At 46.7% G+C, this 12,607-nt stretch overlaps 1 protein-coding gene across 4 annotated transcripts in view; it reads left to right on the top strand.

Moving 5' to 3' along the window:
- The window catches only part of SDK1 (sidekick cell adhesion molecule 1), a 601,127-nt gene that overhangs the window by 472,857 nt on the left and 115,663 nt on the right, over positions 1–12,607 (top strand). For all 4 annotated transcript variants that reach the window (XM_070761314.1, XM_070761317.1, XM_070761313.1 and 1 more), the window contains exon 28: positions 3,452–3,550. In XM_070761314.1, coding sequence (XP_070617415.1) covers positions 3,452–3,550 — 99 coding nt within the window. The remainder of the gene's footprint in view (positions 1–3,451; positions 3,551–12,607) is intronic.

Genomic DNA, 12,607 nt, shown 5'->3' with positions numbered 1-12,607 from the left:
CTGCTCACAGTCACTCATGCCCTCATCACCTCGAGGATCGACTACTGAAACGCTCTCTACATGGGGCTACCTTTGAAAAGTGTTCAGAAACTTCAGATCGTGCAGAATGCAGCTGCGAGAGCAGTCATGGGCTTCCCTAAATATGCCCATGTCACACCAACACTCCGCACTCTGCACTGGTTGCTGATCAGTTTCCGATCACAATTCAAAGTGTTGGTTATGACCTATAAAGCCCTTCATGGCACTGGACCAGAATATCTCCGGGACCGCCTTCTGCCGCATGAATCCCAGCGACCGGTTAGGTCCCACAGAGTTGGCCTTCTCCGGGTCCCGTCAACTAAACAATGTCATTTGGCGGGACCCAGGAGAAGAGCCTTCTCTGTGGCGTCCCCGACCCTCTGGAACCTGCTCCCCCCAGATATAAGAGTTGCCCCCACCCTCCTTGCCTTTCGCAAGCTCCTTAAAACCCACCTCTGTCGTCAGGCATGGGGGAATGGAAATTTTTTTCTCCCTTCCCCCTAGGCTTATAGAATTTATACATGGTATGCTTGTTGGTATGATTGGTCTCTTAAATTGGCGTTTTTTAGATTACTTTTTAATATTAGATTTGTTACATTTATTTATTTTATTTATTTATTATTTAGATTTGTATGCCGCCCCTCTCCGCAGACTCGGGGCGGCTCACAACAGAATAAAACAATTTATAACAAATCCAAATATAATTTAAGATATTTAAAAAACCCTGGTTTGATTTAAAAAAAAACCAATTTACTAAACAAACATACATACAAACATACCATGCATGAATTGTATATGCCCGGGGGAGATGTCTCAGTTCCCCCATGCCTGACGACAAAGGTGGGTTTTAAGGAGCTTACGAAAGGCAAGGAGGGTGGGGGCAGTTCTAATCTCTGGGGGGAGCTGGTTCCAGAGAGTCGGAGCCGCCCCGAGTCTTCAGAGAGGGGCGGCATACAAATCTAAATAAACTAAACTAAACTAAACTAAATCAGAATCTGGCTACTTCATTCTTCCTCCAGCCCTGGGTGACAAATGGTGCTATTTGCTTTTCCGTTTCCCAAACTCCAGACATAAGCTTGCGTGATCTCTCCCCGATCGGTTTAATTAAAAAACATCCCAGGTAACAGGAAAGGTGGGATTTGGGTTTAAGGTGCCTCCAGGTTTGCAAATTATCATTAAGTCCCCCTGGTGACCTTGGTGTAGGTAATTTGTCATCTGTGTCTCTCTTCAACCGCTCCCCCCCCAACCATCACCCTCCCCTTTGGTGCTCAGGAGGATCAAGGCCCTCGCGATGAGTACATGCAATTAGCAGATAATTCAGTTGGGAAGCGAGCAATGTGCCCGGTGAATATTCATGAACCAGATGATGTGGAAATTAACCTCTCCCTCTCGAGATAATTCAGCAACTCCACAGGATGCGATGCTTAACCTACATGGCACCCAGCAGATGCCTTTGGACTACAGCTCCCATCCCAGCTCCCACCTGCCCGCCCAAGGTGCCTCCTCGTTGGGAGTTGTAGTTTCCAACATCCAGAGGGCAGGAAGTTGAGTACAGTTGTGATATATTCATTTCATTTCATTTTATTGGATTTGTATGCCGCCCCTCTCCGTAGACTCTGGGCGGCTAACAACAGTGGTAAAAACAACATGCAACAATCCAATACTAAAGAAGCTAAAAACCCTTATTTTAAAAACAATCATACATACAAACGTACCATACATAAATTGTAGTAGCCTAGGGGGAAAGAATATCTTAATTCCCCCATGCCTGACGACAGAGGTGGGTTTTAAGAAGCTTACGAAAGGCAAGGAGGGTGGGGGATATTCTAATCTCTGGGGGGAGTTGGTTCCAGAGGGCCGGGGCCGCCACAGAGAAGGCTCTTCCCCTGGGTCCCGCCAAACAACATTGTTTAGTTGACGGGACCCGGAGAAGGCCCACTCTGTGGGACCTAATTGGTCACTGGGATTCGTGCGGCAGAAGGCGGTCCCAGAGATAACCTGGCCCGGTGCCATGAAGGGCTTTATAGGTCATAACCAACACTTTGAATTGTGATCGGAAACTGATCGGCAACCAATGCAAACTGCAGAGTGTTGGTGTGACATGGGCATATTTAGGGAAGCCCATGATATAAGATCCTGGGGTTTTGGTGGACAGCTCAATGAAGATGTCAACCCAGTGCGCAGCAGCAGTAAAAAAAAAGCAAATTCCATGCTTGGCATGATTAGGAAAGGAATCGAAAATAGGTCGGCAGGTGTTGTATTCCCTCTGTACAAATCAATGGTGAGACCACACTTGGAGTGCTGTGTACAGTTCTGGTCACCGCACCACAAGGAGGATATAATGGAACTAGAAAAGGTGCAAAAAAGAGCAACATGGGGCTACTTTTGAAAAGTGTTCGGAAACTTCAGATCGTGCAGAATGCAGCTGCGAGAGCAGTCATGGGCTTTCCCAAATATGCCCATGTTACACCAACACTCCGCAGTCTGCATTGGTTGCCGATCAGTTTCCGGTCACAATTCAAAGTGTTGGTTATGACCTTTAAAGCCCTTCATGGCACCGGACCAGAATATCTCCGGGACTGCCTTCTGCCGCACGAATACCAGCGACCAGTTAGGTCCCACAGAGTGGGTCTTCTCTGGGTCCCGTCAACCAAACAATGTCGCTTGGCGGGACCCAGGGGAAGAGCCTTCTCTGTGGTGGCCCCGGCCCTCTGGAACCAACTCCCCCCAGAGATTAGAATTGCCCCCACCCTCCTTGCCTTTCGTAAGCTGCTTAAAACCCACCTCTGCCGCCAGGCATGGGGGAACTGAGATACACTTTCCCCCTAGGCCTTTAAAATTTTATGCATGGTATGTCTGTATGTATGACTGATTTTTATATAATGGGTTTTAACTGTTTTTAGTATTGGATTATACTGTTTTGTTACTGTTGTTAGCCGCCCCGAGTCTGCGGAGAGGGGCGGCATACAAATCCAAATAATAATAATAATAATAATAATAATAATAATAATAATAATAACAACAACAACAACAAGAATGATCAAGGAAATGGCGCCCCTCCCTTAGGAAACCAGGTTGCAACGCCTTGGTCTCTTCAGCCTTGAAAGACGGCGTTGAAGGGGTGACCTGATCGAAGTGTATAAAATCACGCATGGGATAGAAAAGGTGGATAGAGAAAAATCATTTTCTCTATCACACAATACTAGGAGGAGGGGTCACTCCCTAAAGCTCATAGGCAAGAAAGGGAGGACAAATCAAGGGGGAAAAGGTGTCTCCAAAAAAGTTTTCATTTTCTGGGCTTTTCCCATTGGATCCTAGAGATTGGGTCTAGAGCTTTCTGCGAGCAGGACGTTTATCAAGAGCCAAGATCTGGATCTCCTTGAACCATTCAGCAACTAACCATCCTTACAATATTTTTTTGGGTTTCTTGCAGTTCCTGGTCCCCCAGTCCGGCTGGTGTTTCCAGAAGTGAGGCTAACGTCCGTGCAAATTATGTGGCAAGCCCCCGAGGAACCGAATGGGGTTATTCTTGGTAAGTGAAATTATTCTTCTCTTCTGTTCATGCTTGTCTCCTTGCTCCTCCTGCTTCTCCTCCTCTCCCTCTTCCTCCTCCTCCACCATTCCATCTCCTTACTCAGAACTCCTCCTCCTCCTCCTCCATCATCTCCATCTCCATTAATGCTTGTTCTCCTTTCTCCTCCTCCTTCTCCTCCTCTTCCTCCTCCACCACCATTCCATATCCTTCTCCTCTTCTTCCTCTTCCTCTTCCTTCTCCTTCTCCATTAATGCTTGTTCTCCTTGCTCCTCCTCCTTCTCCTCCACCACCATTCCATATCCTTCTCCTCTTCTTCCTCTTCCTCTTCCTTCTCCTTCTCCATTAATGCTTGTCTTCTTACTCAGAACTCCTCCTCCTCCTCCATCATCTCCATCTCCATTAATGCTTGTTCTCCTTGCTCCTCCTCTTTTCCTCCACCACCATTCCATCTCCTTCTCCTCTCTTCTTCCTCTTCCTCCCCTTCTCCATTAATGCTTGTCTCCTTACTCTGAACTCTTCCTCCTCCTCCATTATCATTCATGCTTGTACTCCTTGCTCCTCCTCCTTCTCCTCCTCTTCCTTCTCCACCACCATTCCATCTCCTTCTCCTCCTCTTCTTCCTCTTCCTCCTCGTTCTCCATTAATGCTTGTATCCTTACTCAGAACTCCTCCTCCTCCATCATTTCCATCTCCATCTTCATTAATACTTGTTCTCCTTACTCCTCCTCCTCCTCTCCCTACTCCACCACCATTCCATCTCCTCCTCCTCCTCCTCTTCTTCCTCCTCCCCCTTCTCCATTAATGCTTGTCTCCTTACCCAGAATTCCTCCTCCTCCTCCATCATCATTAATCCTTGTTCTCCTGGCCCACACTTGTCCGTGCCATGTCTGAAGAGCTTTGGAAGGTGACGATGAGTATAAAAAACCCAGCATTAGTATTCAGAGTGCGCAACCTGTTCTTGCTCCTGCTTGTTTGCTTTGAGGGAAGAAACGACTTAGAGTGACCTAACATTTAATAGGCACATTAAACCGTTGCCATTTATTTGGCTCAGAAAGCGGTGGTGTGCCAGCGGATCCTGCTTTTGTTTGAAGGCAGCTTGTAGCACACCTCTGGATGCTAATTATAAACCACAGATTGCGCCAAAGGACTCATCTAAAGAGGAGCGAGAATCAGGTGCTCCCGATAGGGAAGCCAGGCCCAAACAACTGAGTAGGGAACTATTGCTTTAAGCAACATACAATAAACTGGCAGAGCGCATATAACATTGGATGTTTGTTTAGGAATTACTGGAAATCAAGTCCAACCCCTTTGGAGGACACCGGGTTTATTTTTGGGGAGGCTGCTGACATGCTCCATTAACTGCCTTGGGATGGAGTTACGAAAAGCAGGCCAGAAGCTATGTCAGCAGAATGTGGCTTGCTTGTGGTTGGATCAGTTCTTTGGAAAGAGAAAAAGGTTACTTGGGAAGCTTAACAAAAATCGAAAGAGGGAGGTTGACCTATCCAGATTCCTAAGGGGTCAGTAAGGGGCGAGTACAAGTGCACTAGAGTGCCTTCCATCCCCTGTCCTATTGCTCTCCTATATCTCCTATACCTTTCTTCTATTCCTATATCTCCTCTTCTATTCTTTCATTGATATGTTCTATTACTATAACTTCTATTCTATTCTTTCTTAGATATATTTTTTAGTATATATCTAAGTCTTAAGTATAAAACATATCAGGAAAGACTTAATGAACTCAATCTGTATAGTCTGGAAGACAGAAGGAAAAGGGGGGCATGATCGAAACATTTAAATATGTTAAAGGGTTAAATAGGGTTCAGGAGGGAAGTGTTTTTAATAGGAAAGTGAACACAAGAACAAGGGGACACAATCTGAAGTTAGTTGGGGGAAAGATCAAAGGCAACATGAGAAAATATTATTTTACTGAAAGAGTAGTAGATCCTTGGAACAAACTTCCAGCAGACTTGGTTGGTAAATCCACAGTAACCGAATTTAAACATGCCTGGGATAAACATATATCCATTGTAAGATAAAATACAGGAAATAGTATAAGGGCAGACTAGATGGACCATGAGGTCTTTTTCTGCCGTCAGTCTTCTATGTTTCTATGTCTATTTTACTATGAGTATCTCCTCTATAACCTTCATCATGTATTTTACTATGTGTATATAGATATATACCCACTAAAACCCTCATTGTGTATTGGACAAAATAAATAAATAATAGAATAATAAATAATAAAAAAGGCTGGATTTTGGAAGCTGGCATCTGGAGATCTATGGAGATACTCAATCCACCAGGTCAACCAACCTACTCCAAAGGTGCTATTCAAAAGGCAACTGAAGAATCTTCTTTGATAATACAGATATAGATTAGAAGGGTTGGAAGGGACCTTGTAGGTCATCTAGTCCAACCCCCTGTCCAAGCAGGAGACCCTAGACCAGAGGTAGGCAAAGTTGGCTCTTCTATGACATGTGGACTTCAACTCCCAGAATTCCTGAGCTAGCATTGATTGGCTGAGGAATTCTGGGAGTTGAAGTCCATAATTCATAGAAGAGCCAACTTTGCCTACCCCTGCCCTAGACTATTTCTGACGGCAGTCCAATCTCTTCTTCAAAACCTCCAATGAAAAAGCCCCAGAACCTCTGAAGGCAACTTCTGTTCCATCAGTTGATTGTTCTCAGTGTCAGAAAATTCCTCCTTATTTCCGGGTTGAATCTCTCCTTGGTTAGTTTCCATCCATTATTCCTTGTCTGACCTTCAGGCAGTGTTCCCTCTAATTTTTTTTTTGGGGGGGGGGGGGCGGAAAAGTATAGTGTCTGAGCGGCAGTCCCTTCGGGACTGGGTGGCACAAAAATAATAAATAAATAAATAAATAATAAATAAATAAATAAACAAACAAACAAACAAACAAACAAACAAAAAACCCACCCTGTTTTGCCTCAGAGAATTTCAAAATAAAATACTGTACTGTGTGTCTATGACAGTGATCTCATAATAAGGCAACTCTATCAATATCAAAATGCCACTTAAATAGTTGAGCTAGTTTCAAACTCGATTTTGATTTTCTTTCTCTCTTCCTTACTCCCATTCTTTTTCTTTCTCTTTTCCTTCCTCTCTTTTTTCTATCTGTTTCTCTCTTCCTCTCTTCCTCTCTCTCTCCTTCCCTCTCACTCTTTCCCTCTCGGCTTCTGGGCAGGTTTGGAAAACTCTGAGTTGATGATGATTTTTAAGTGAGCGATTGCTCACTGCTCAGCTTAGAGGGAACTATGCCTTCAGGTGCTTTGGAAAATAGCTTGACCCTCCTCCTTCTCTCTGCGGCAGCCCCTCAAGTATTGGAAGACTTCTATGGTTATCCAATCTCTTCTTTAAAACTTCCAGTGTTGGAGCATTCATAACTTCTGGAGGCAAGCTGTTCCACTGATTAATTGTTCTAATTGTCAGGAATGGTCTCCTTAGTTCTAAATTTTTATTTTATTTATTTATTTATTCATTCATTTGTCCAATACACAATACATATGGAAGAGAATAGACATGTAGTAATATATACAAAGATAATATGTAAAAATAGAGGAGAAGATATATGAAAGGAAGAAAATATATATGATATATGAGATAAAGGAAAGACAATTGGACAGGGGACGAAAGGCACACTAGTGCACTTATGTACACCCTTTACTGACCTCTTAGGAACCTGGAGAGGTCAATCGTGGATGGTCTAAGGGAGAAATGTTGGGGGTTAGGGGTTGACACTATTGAGTCCGGGAATGAGTTCCACGCTTCGACAACTCTCTTAAATTGCTTCTCTCTTGATTGGTTTCCAACCATTGCTTCTTGTTCTACCTTCTTGACTCCCTCTTCTTTGTGGCAGCCCCTCAATTATTGGAAGACTGCTATCAGGTCTCCCCTGGTCTTTCTCTTCACTAGGCTAGCCATGGCCAGTTCCTGCAACCGTTCATCGTAGGTTTTGGCCTCCAGTCCCCTCATCATCCCGGTTGCTCTTCTCTGCACTCTTTCTAGAGAAGTTAGTTGGGGGAAAGATCAAAAGCAACGTGAGAAAATATTATTTCACTGAAAGAGTAGTAGATCCTTGGAACAAACCTCCAGCAGAGGTGGTTGGTCAATCCACAGTAACTGAATTTAAACATGCCTGGGATAAACATAGATCCATCCTAAGATAAAACACAGGAAATAGTATAAGGGCAGACTAGATGGACCATGAGGTCTTTTTCTGCCGTCAGTCTTCTATGTTTCTATGTTTCTAAACTAAACCTTTCAAGGACAAAAGAAAACAAGAAAGAAAGTCCAGCTGACTTTTGTAAAGCACCCTTGGATTGACCCTCTGAATCAACAGGAACTGGACATCTCTCAATTCCTGTACTGTATAAATATTTCCGAATCTCTGAATCATTTCCCCTTGGAGGGCAGCTCAATTAGCCTTCCATTTAAAAGAGGTTGGCACTGTGATTGCCTCTCTCCACTCAACTCTGAAAATACCCCTCTCTATACATATATATATATTTGCCTTATGATGTTCCTTACGTGTTTAGTGATGTTGTGACTCCTGTTTTATGCCAGCTTTCTATTCTTCATGTCTTTAATGGCCTTTAAAATGCCTTTTGCATTTATTGCTGTCTTGCTCCTACAGCCCTGGGGCATTCATTCATTTCTCCTTCAACACTTTCCATTTACCTCTATTGATTTTCCTTGTTTGAGTTCACCTGGCCTTGTAGAAGTTCCCCATCCCGGCGTTTTTCCCAAGGAAACCAACCGCTGGAGCTCAAGTGCCTTTTGAAGGCCAATCTCTTAAATGATCAGGGGGGTTTTTTTTTGACCAATTTGGAGATCTTTTCAACGGCAGATTTTTCATATTTCACTGACAATTTCTCTTCAACAGCTCCTTATTTATTCTTAAAATAAGGAAAAAAGATGTAGAATTGACAAGGGTCATTTCAGTTATTTTTCCTGCTTTGAAATTGGCTATTTTTATCCAACTATATTTCTAGAGCCAAACAAAATCTTAACGGAGGGAGGGTGTGAATTCGTATATCTGTCACTTTAAAAATCTCCAATAATAAAAACAATCTCCTTTTCAGTCCCTTGGAAAAAAAGATTTAAAATCCTGCAGTTTTGCTTTGCAGCAAATGACTCCAAATTTAAAAGCTGTTTCATGGGGTTTCCTTTTTTGGGGAGCAGAAAGAGCAATATTGGGCATTTAAATTTTGGATAACCTATTCTGCTAGCTGTCTTTGTGTTTAGATGGAGTTCCTTCTGCTTTAGTGGAATAATAATAATAATAATAATAATAATAATAATAATAATAATAATAATTCTGAAGCATAACACACCAGACATCGTGATCGTGGAGAAAAAGAAAGTATGGATCATCGACATCGCAATCCCAGGAGACAGCAGAATTGAGGAGAAGCAGCTAGAGAAATTAGTGAAATACGAAGATCTGAAAATCGAGCTGCAACGACTCTGGCATAAGCCCGTGAAAGTGGTCCCAGTGGTACTTGGCATGCTGGGCGCAGGGCCAAAGGATCTCAGCGGACACTTGAAAACCATCGGAATTGACAAAATCTCCATCTGTCAATTGCAAAAGGCTGCTTTACTGGGATCGGCAAACATAATTCGCCGCTACATCACGCAGTCCTAGGTGCTTGGGAAGCACCCGACTGGTGATGAAATACGAAATCCAGCATAGTGATCTCGTTTGCTGTGTTGTACTGACATAATAATAATAATAATAATAATAATAATAATAATAATAATAATAATAATTCTGAAGCATAACACACCAGACATCGTGATCGTGGAGAAAAAGAAAGTATGGATCATCGACATCGCAATCCCAGGAGACAGCAGAATTGAGGAGAAGCAGCTAGAGAAATTAGTGAAATACGAAGATCTAAAAATCGAGCTGCAACGACTCTGGCATAAGCCCGTGAAAGTGGTCCCAGTGGTCCTTGGCACGCTGGGCGCAGGGCCAAAGGATCTCAGCGGACATTTGAAAACCATCGGAATTGACAAAATCTCCATCTGTCAATTGCAAAAGGCCGCTTTACTGGGATCGGCAAACATAATTCGCTGCTACATCACGCAGTCCTAGGTGCTTGGGAAGCGCCCGACTGGTGATGAAATATGAAATCCAGCATAGTGATCTTGTTTGCTGTGTTGTACTGACATAATAATAATACAGTGAACCCTCGAGTTTCGCGTCCTCAAGGATCGCGAAAGGGCTATTTCGCGAGTTTTCAACCCGGAAGTAAACTCCACCATCTGCGCATGCGTGCCCTTCCACGCATGCGTAGATGGTGGAGTTTCCCCGCCGGGCAGAGGCTTCCCTGGGTCTTCCCCCTCTTGCCCCCGTAAGACCCCAGCGGCGGCGCGAGCAACGGCGTGGGCGGGCGGGCGGCACGCGCGGGGACACCCCAGCTCGGCTCCCCAGCTGGGAAGCGGCCCCAGCAACAGCGTGGGCGGGCGGGCGGTGCCCGCGCGCTTGGGGACATCGCAGATCGCTCCCCAGCTGGGGAGCCGAGCTAGGGAGTCCGGACCGCGCGCGCGTTGCTGGGGAAAGCGCGCGCGCTTGGGGAATCCCTAGCTCCGCTTCCCAGCTGGGGAGCGGAGCTAGGGATTCCCCAAGCGCGCGCGCTTTCCCCAGCAACGCGCGCGCGGTCCGGACTCCCTAGCTCGGCTCCCCAGCTGGGAAGCGGCCCCAGCAACAGCGTGGGCGGGCGGGCGGTGCCCGCGCGCTTGGGGACATCGCAGCTCGCTCCCCAGCTGGGGAGCCGAGCTAGGGAGTCCGGACCCGCGCGCGCGTTGCTGGGGAAAGCGCGCGCGCTTGGGGAATCCCTAGCTCCGCTTCCCAGCTGGGGAGCGGAGCTAGGGATTCCCCAAGCGCGCGCGCTTTCCCCAGCAACGCGCGCGCGGTCCGGACTCCCTAGCTCGGCTCCCCAGCTGGGAAGCGGCCCCAGCAACAGCGTGGGCGGGCGGGCGGTGCCCGCGCGCTTGGGGACATCGCAGCTCGCTCCCCAGCTGGGGAGCCGAGCTAGGGAGTCCGGACCGCGCGCGCGTTGCTGGGGAAAGCGCGCGCGCTTGGGGAATCCCTAGCTCCGCTTCCCAGCTGGGGAGCGGAGCTAGGGATTCCCCAAGCGCGCGCGCTTTCCCCAGCAACGCGCGCGCGGTCCGGACTCCCTAGCTCGGCTCCCCAGCTGGGAAGCGGCCCCAGCAACAGCGTGGGCGGGCGGGCGGGCGGTGCCCGCGCGCTTGGGGACATCGCAGCTCCGCTCCCCAGCTGGGGAGCCGAGCTAGGGAGTCCGGACCGCGCGCGCATTGCTGGGGAAAGCGCGCGCGCTTGGGGAATCCCTAGCTCCGCTTCCCAGCTGGGGAGCGGAGCTAGGGATTCCCCAAGCGCGCGCACTTTCCCCAGCAACGCGCGCGCGGTCCGGACTCCCTAGCTCGGCTCCCCAGCTGGGAAGCGGCCCCAGCAACAGCGTGGGCGGGCGGGCGGTGCCCTCGCGCTTGGGGACATCGCAGCTCCGCTCCCCAGCTGGGGAGCCGAGCTAGGGAGTCCCGACCGCGCGCGCGTTGCTGGGGGAAAGCGCGCACGCTTGGGGAATCCCTAGCTCGGCTCCCCAGCTGGGAAGCGGCCCCAGCAACAGCGTGAGCAATGGGGTGGGCGGGCGCGAGCAACGGGGTGGGCGGGCGAAGGGCGGGCGGCAGTGGAAGCAAAAACACCATCTGCGCAAGCGCAGATGGTGTTTTTACTTCCGCACCGCTACTTCGCTAAAAATCGATCATCGCGTGGGGTCCTGGAACGGAACCCTCGCGATGATCGAGGGTTCACTGTAATAGTTGTAGTAGTAGTAGTAGTAGAAGTAGAAGTAGAAGTAGTAGTGTTTTCAGAAACAAAATCTGCGGTGAACATTTTCCAAACATTCCTCACTGAATTACAGAGTGAGTTTTATACTTTCGGGAGTCAAATCTGTGTTTTCCTACCAAGCTTCAACTTTGAAGTAATCAAATTGTACAGGTAGTCCTCAATTTAGGACTATAGTCGAGGGCAATAATTCTGTTTCTAAATGAGACATTTATTCAGAGATTTTTCCCCTATACCGCTTCATAGTGCTTCCACAGCCCTCTCCGAGCGGTTTACAGAATCAGCCCCTTGCCCCCAACAATCTGGGTCCTCATTTGACCCACCTCGGAAGGATGGATGGATGGAAGGAAGGAAGGGCAATAGCACTTAAGACTTATATACTGCTTCCCAGTGCTTTACAGCCCTCTCTAAGCGGTTTACAGAATCAGCCTCTTGCCCCCAACAATCTGGGTCCTCATTTGACCCACCTCGGAAGGATGGAAGGCTGAGTCAACCTTGAGCCGGTGGTGAGATTTGAACTGCCAGCAGTCAGCAGAAACAGTTTGAAGTACTGCACTCTAACCACTGCGCCACCAAGTCCTCCTTAGCTGGCACCTTCCTTCCTCTTCCTCTGAGGAACACTTTGGGCCTTCTGTCCCAAGAATAATTAGGACCATTCATGGTAGACTTCAGGCAAAGTTTACTTCCTCAGATCTGACTTTATTTATTTATTTTTATTTATTTATTTGTGAAACAAGTATAGTATTATAGTACATATTAACATAACATAACATAAGTAGAACGTAGTAATAGAAAGGATAATAAGACAGTAGGGCAGGGACATTAGGCACATAAGTGCACTTATGCACGCCCCTTACAGACCTCTTAGAAAAGGGGAGAGGTCAATTGTTGATAATGTAAGGTTGAAGATTTTGGGGTTGGGGGAAGCAACAACAGTTCCAGGCAGTGACCACTCTTTTGCTGAAATCGTATTTTCTGCAGTCAAGTTTGGAGCGATTTACATTCAGTTTGTATCTATTACGTGCTCTTGTGTTGTTGTTGTTAAAGGTGAAGTCGTCACTGACAGGGAGTACAGTATGATGTATGATTTTATGAACAAGTTTTTCAGAGAGGGGCGGCATACAAATCTAATAAATAAATAAATAAACAAACAAACAAACAAACAAACA

Source organism: Erythrolamprus reginae, chromosome 9 (assembly GCF_031021105.1).
Source record: "Erythrolamprus reginae isolate rEryReg1 chromosome 9, rEryReg1.hap1, whole genome shotgun sequence".
NCBI classification, from domain to species: domain Eukaryota; kingdom Metazoa; phylum Chordata; class Lepidosauria; order Squamata; family Dipsadidae; genus Erythrolamprus; species Erythrolamprus reginae.
Note: the sequence above shows the minus strand (reverse complement) of the source record. Positions and strands in the feature narration are given on the sequence as shown.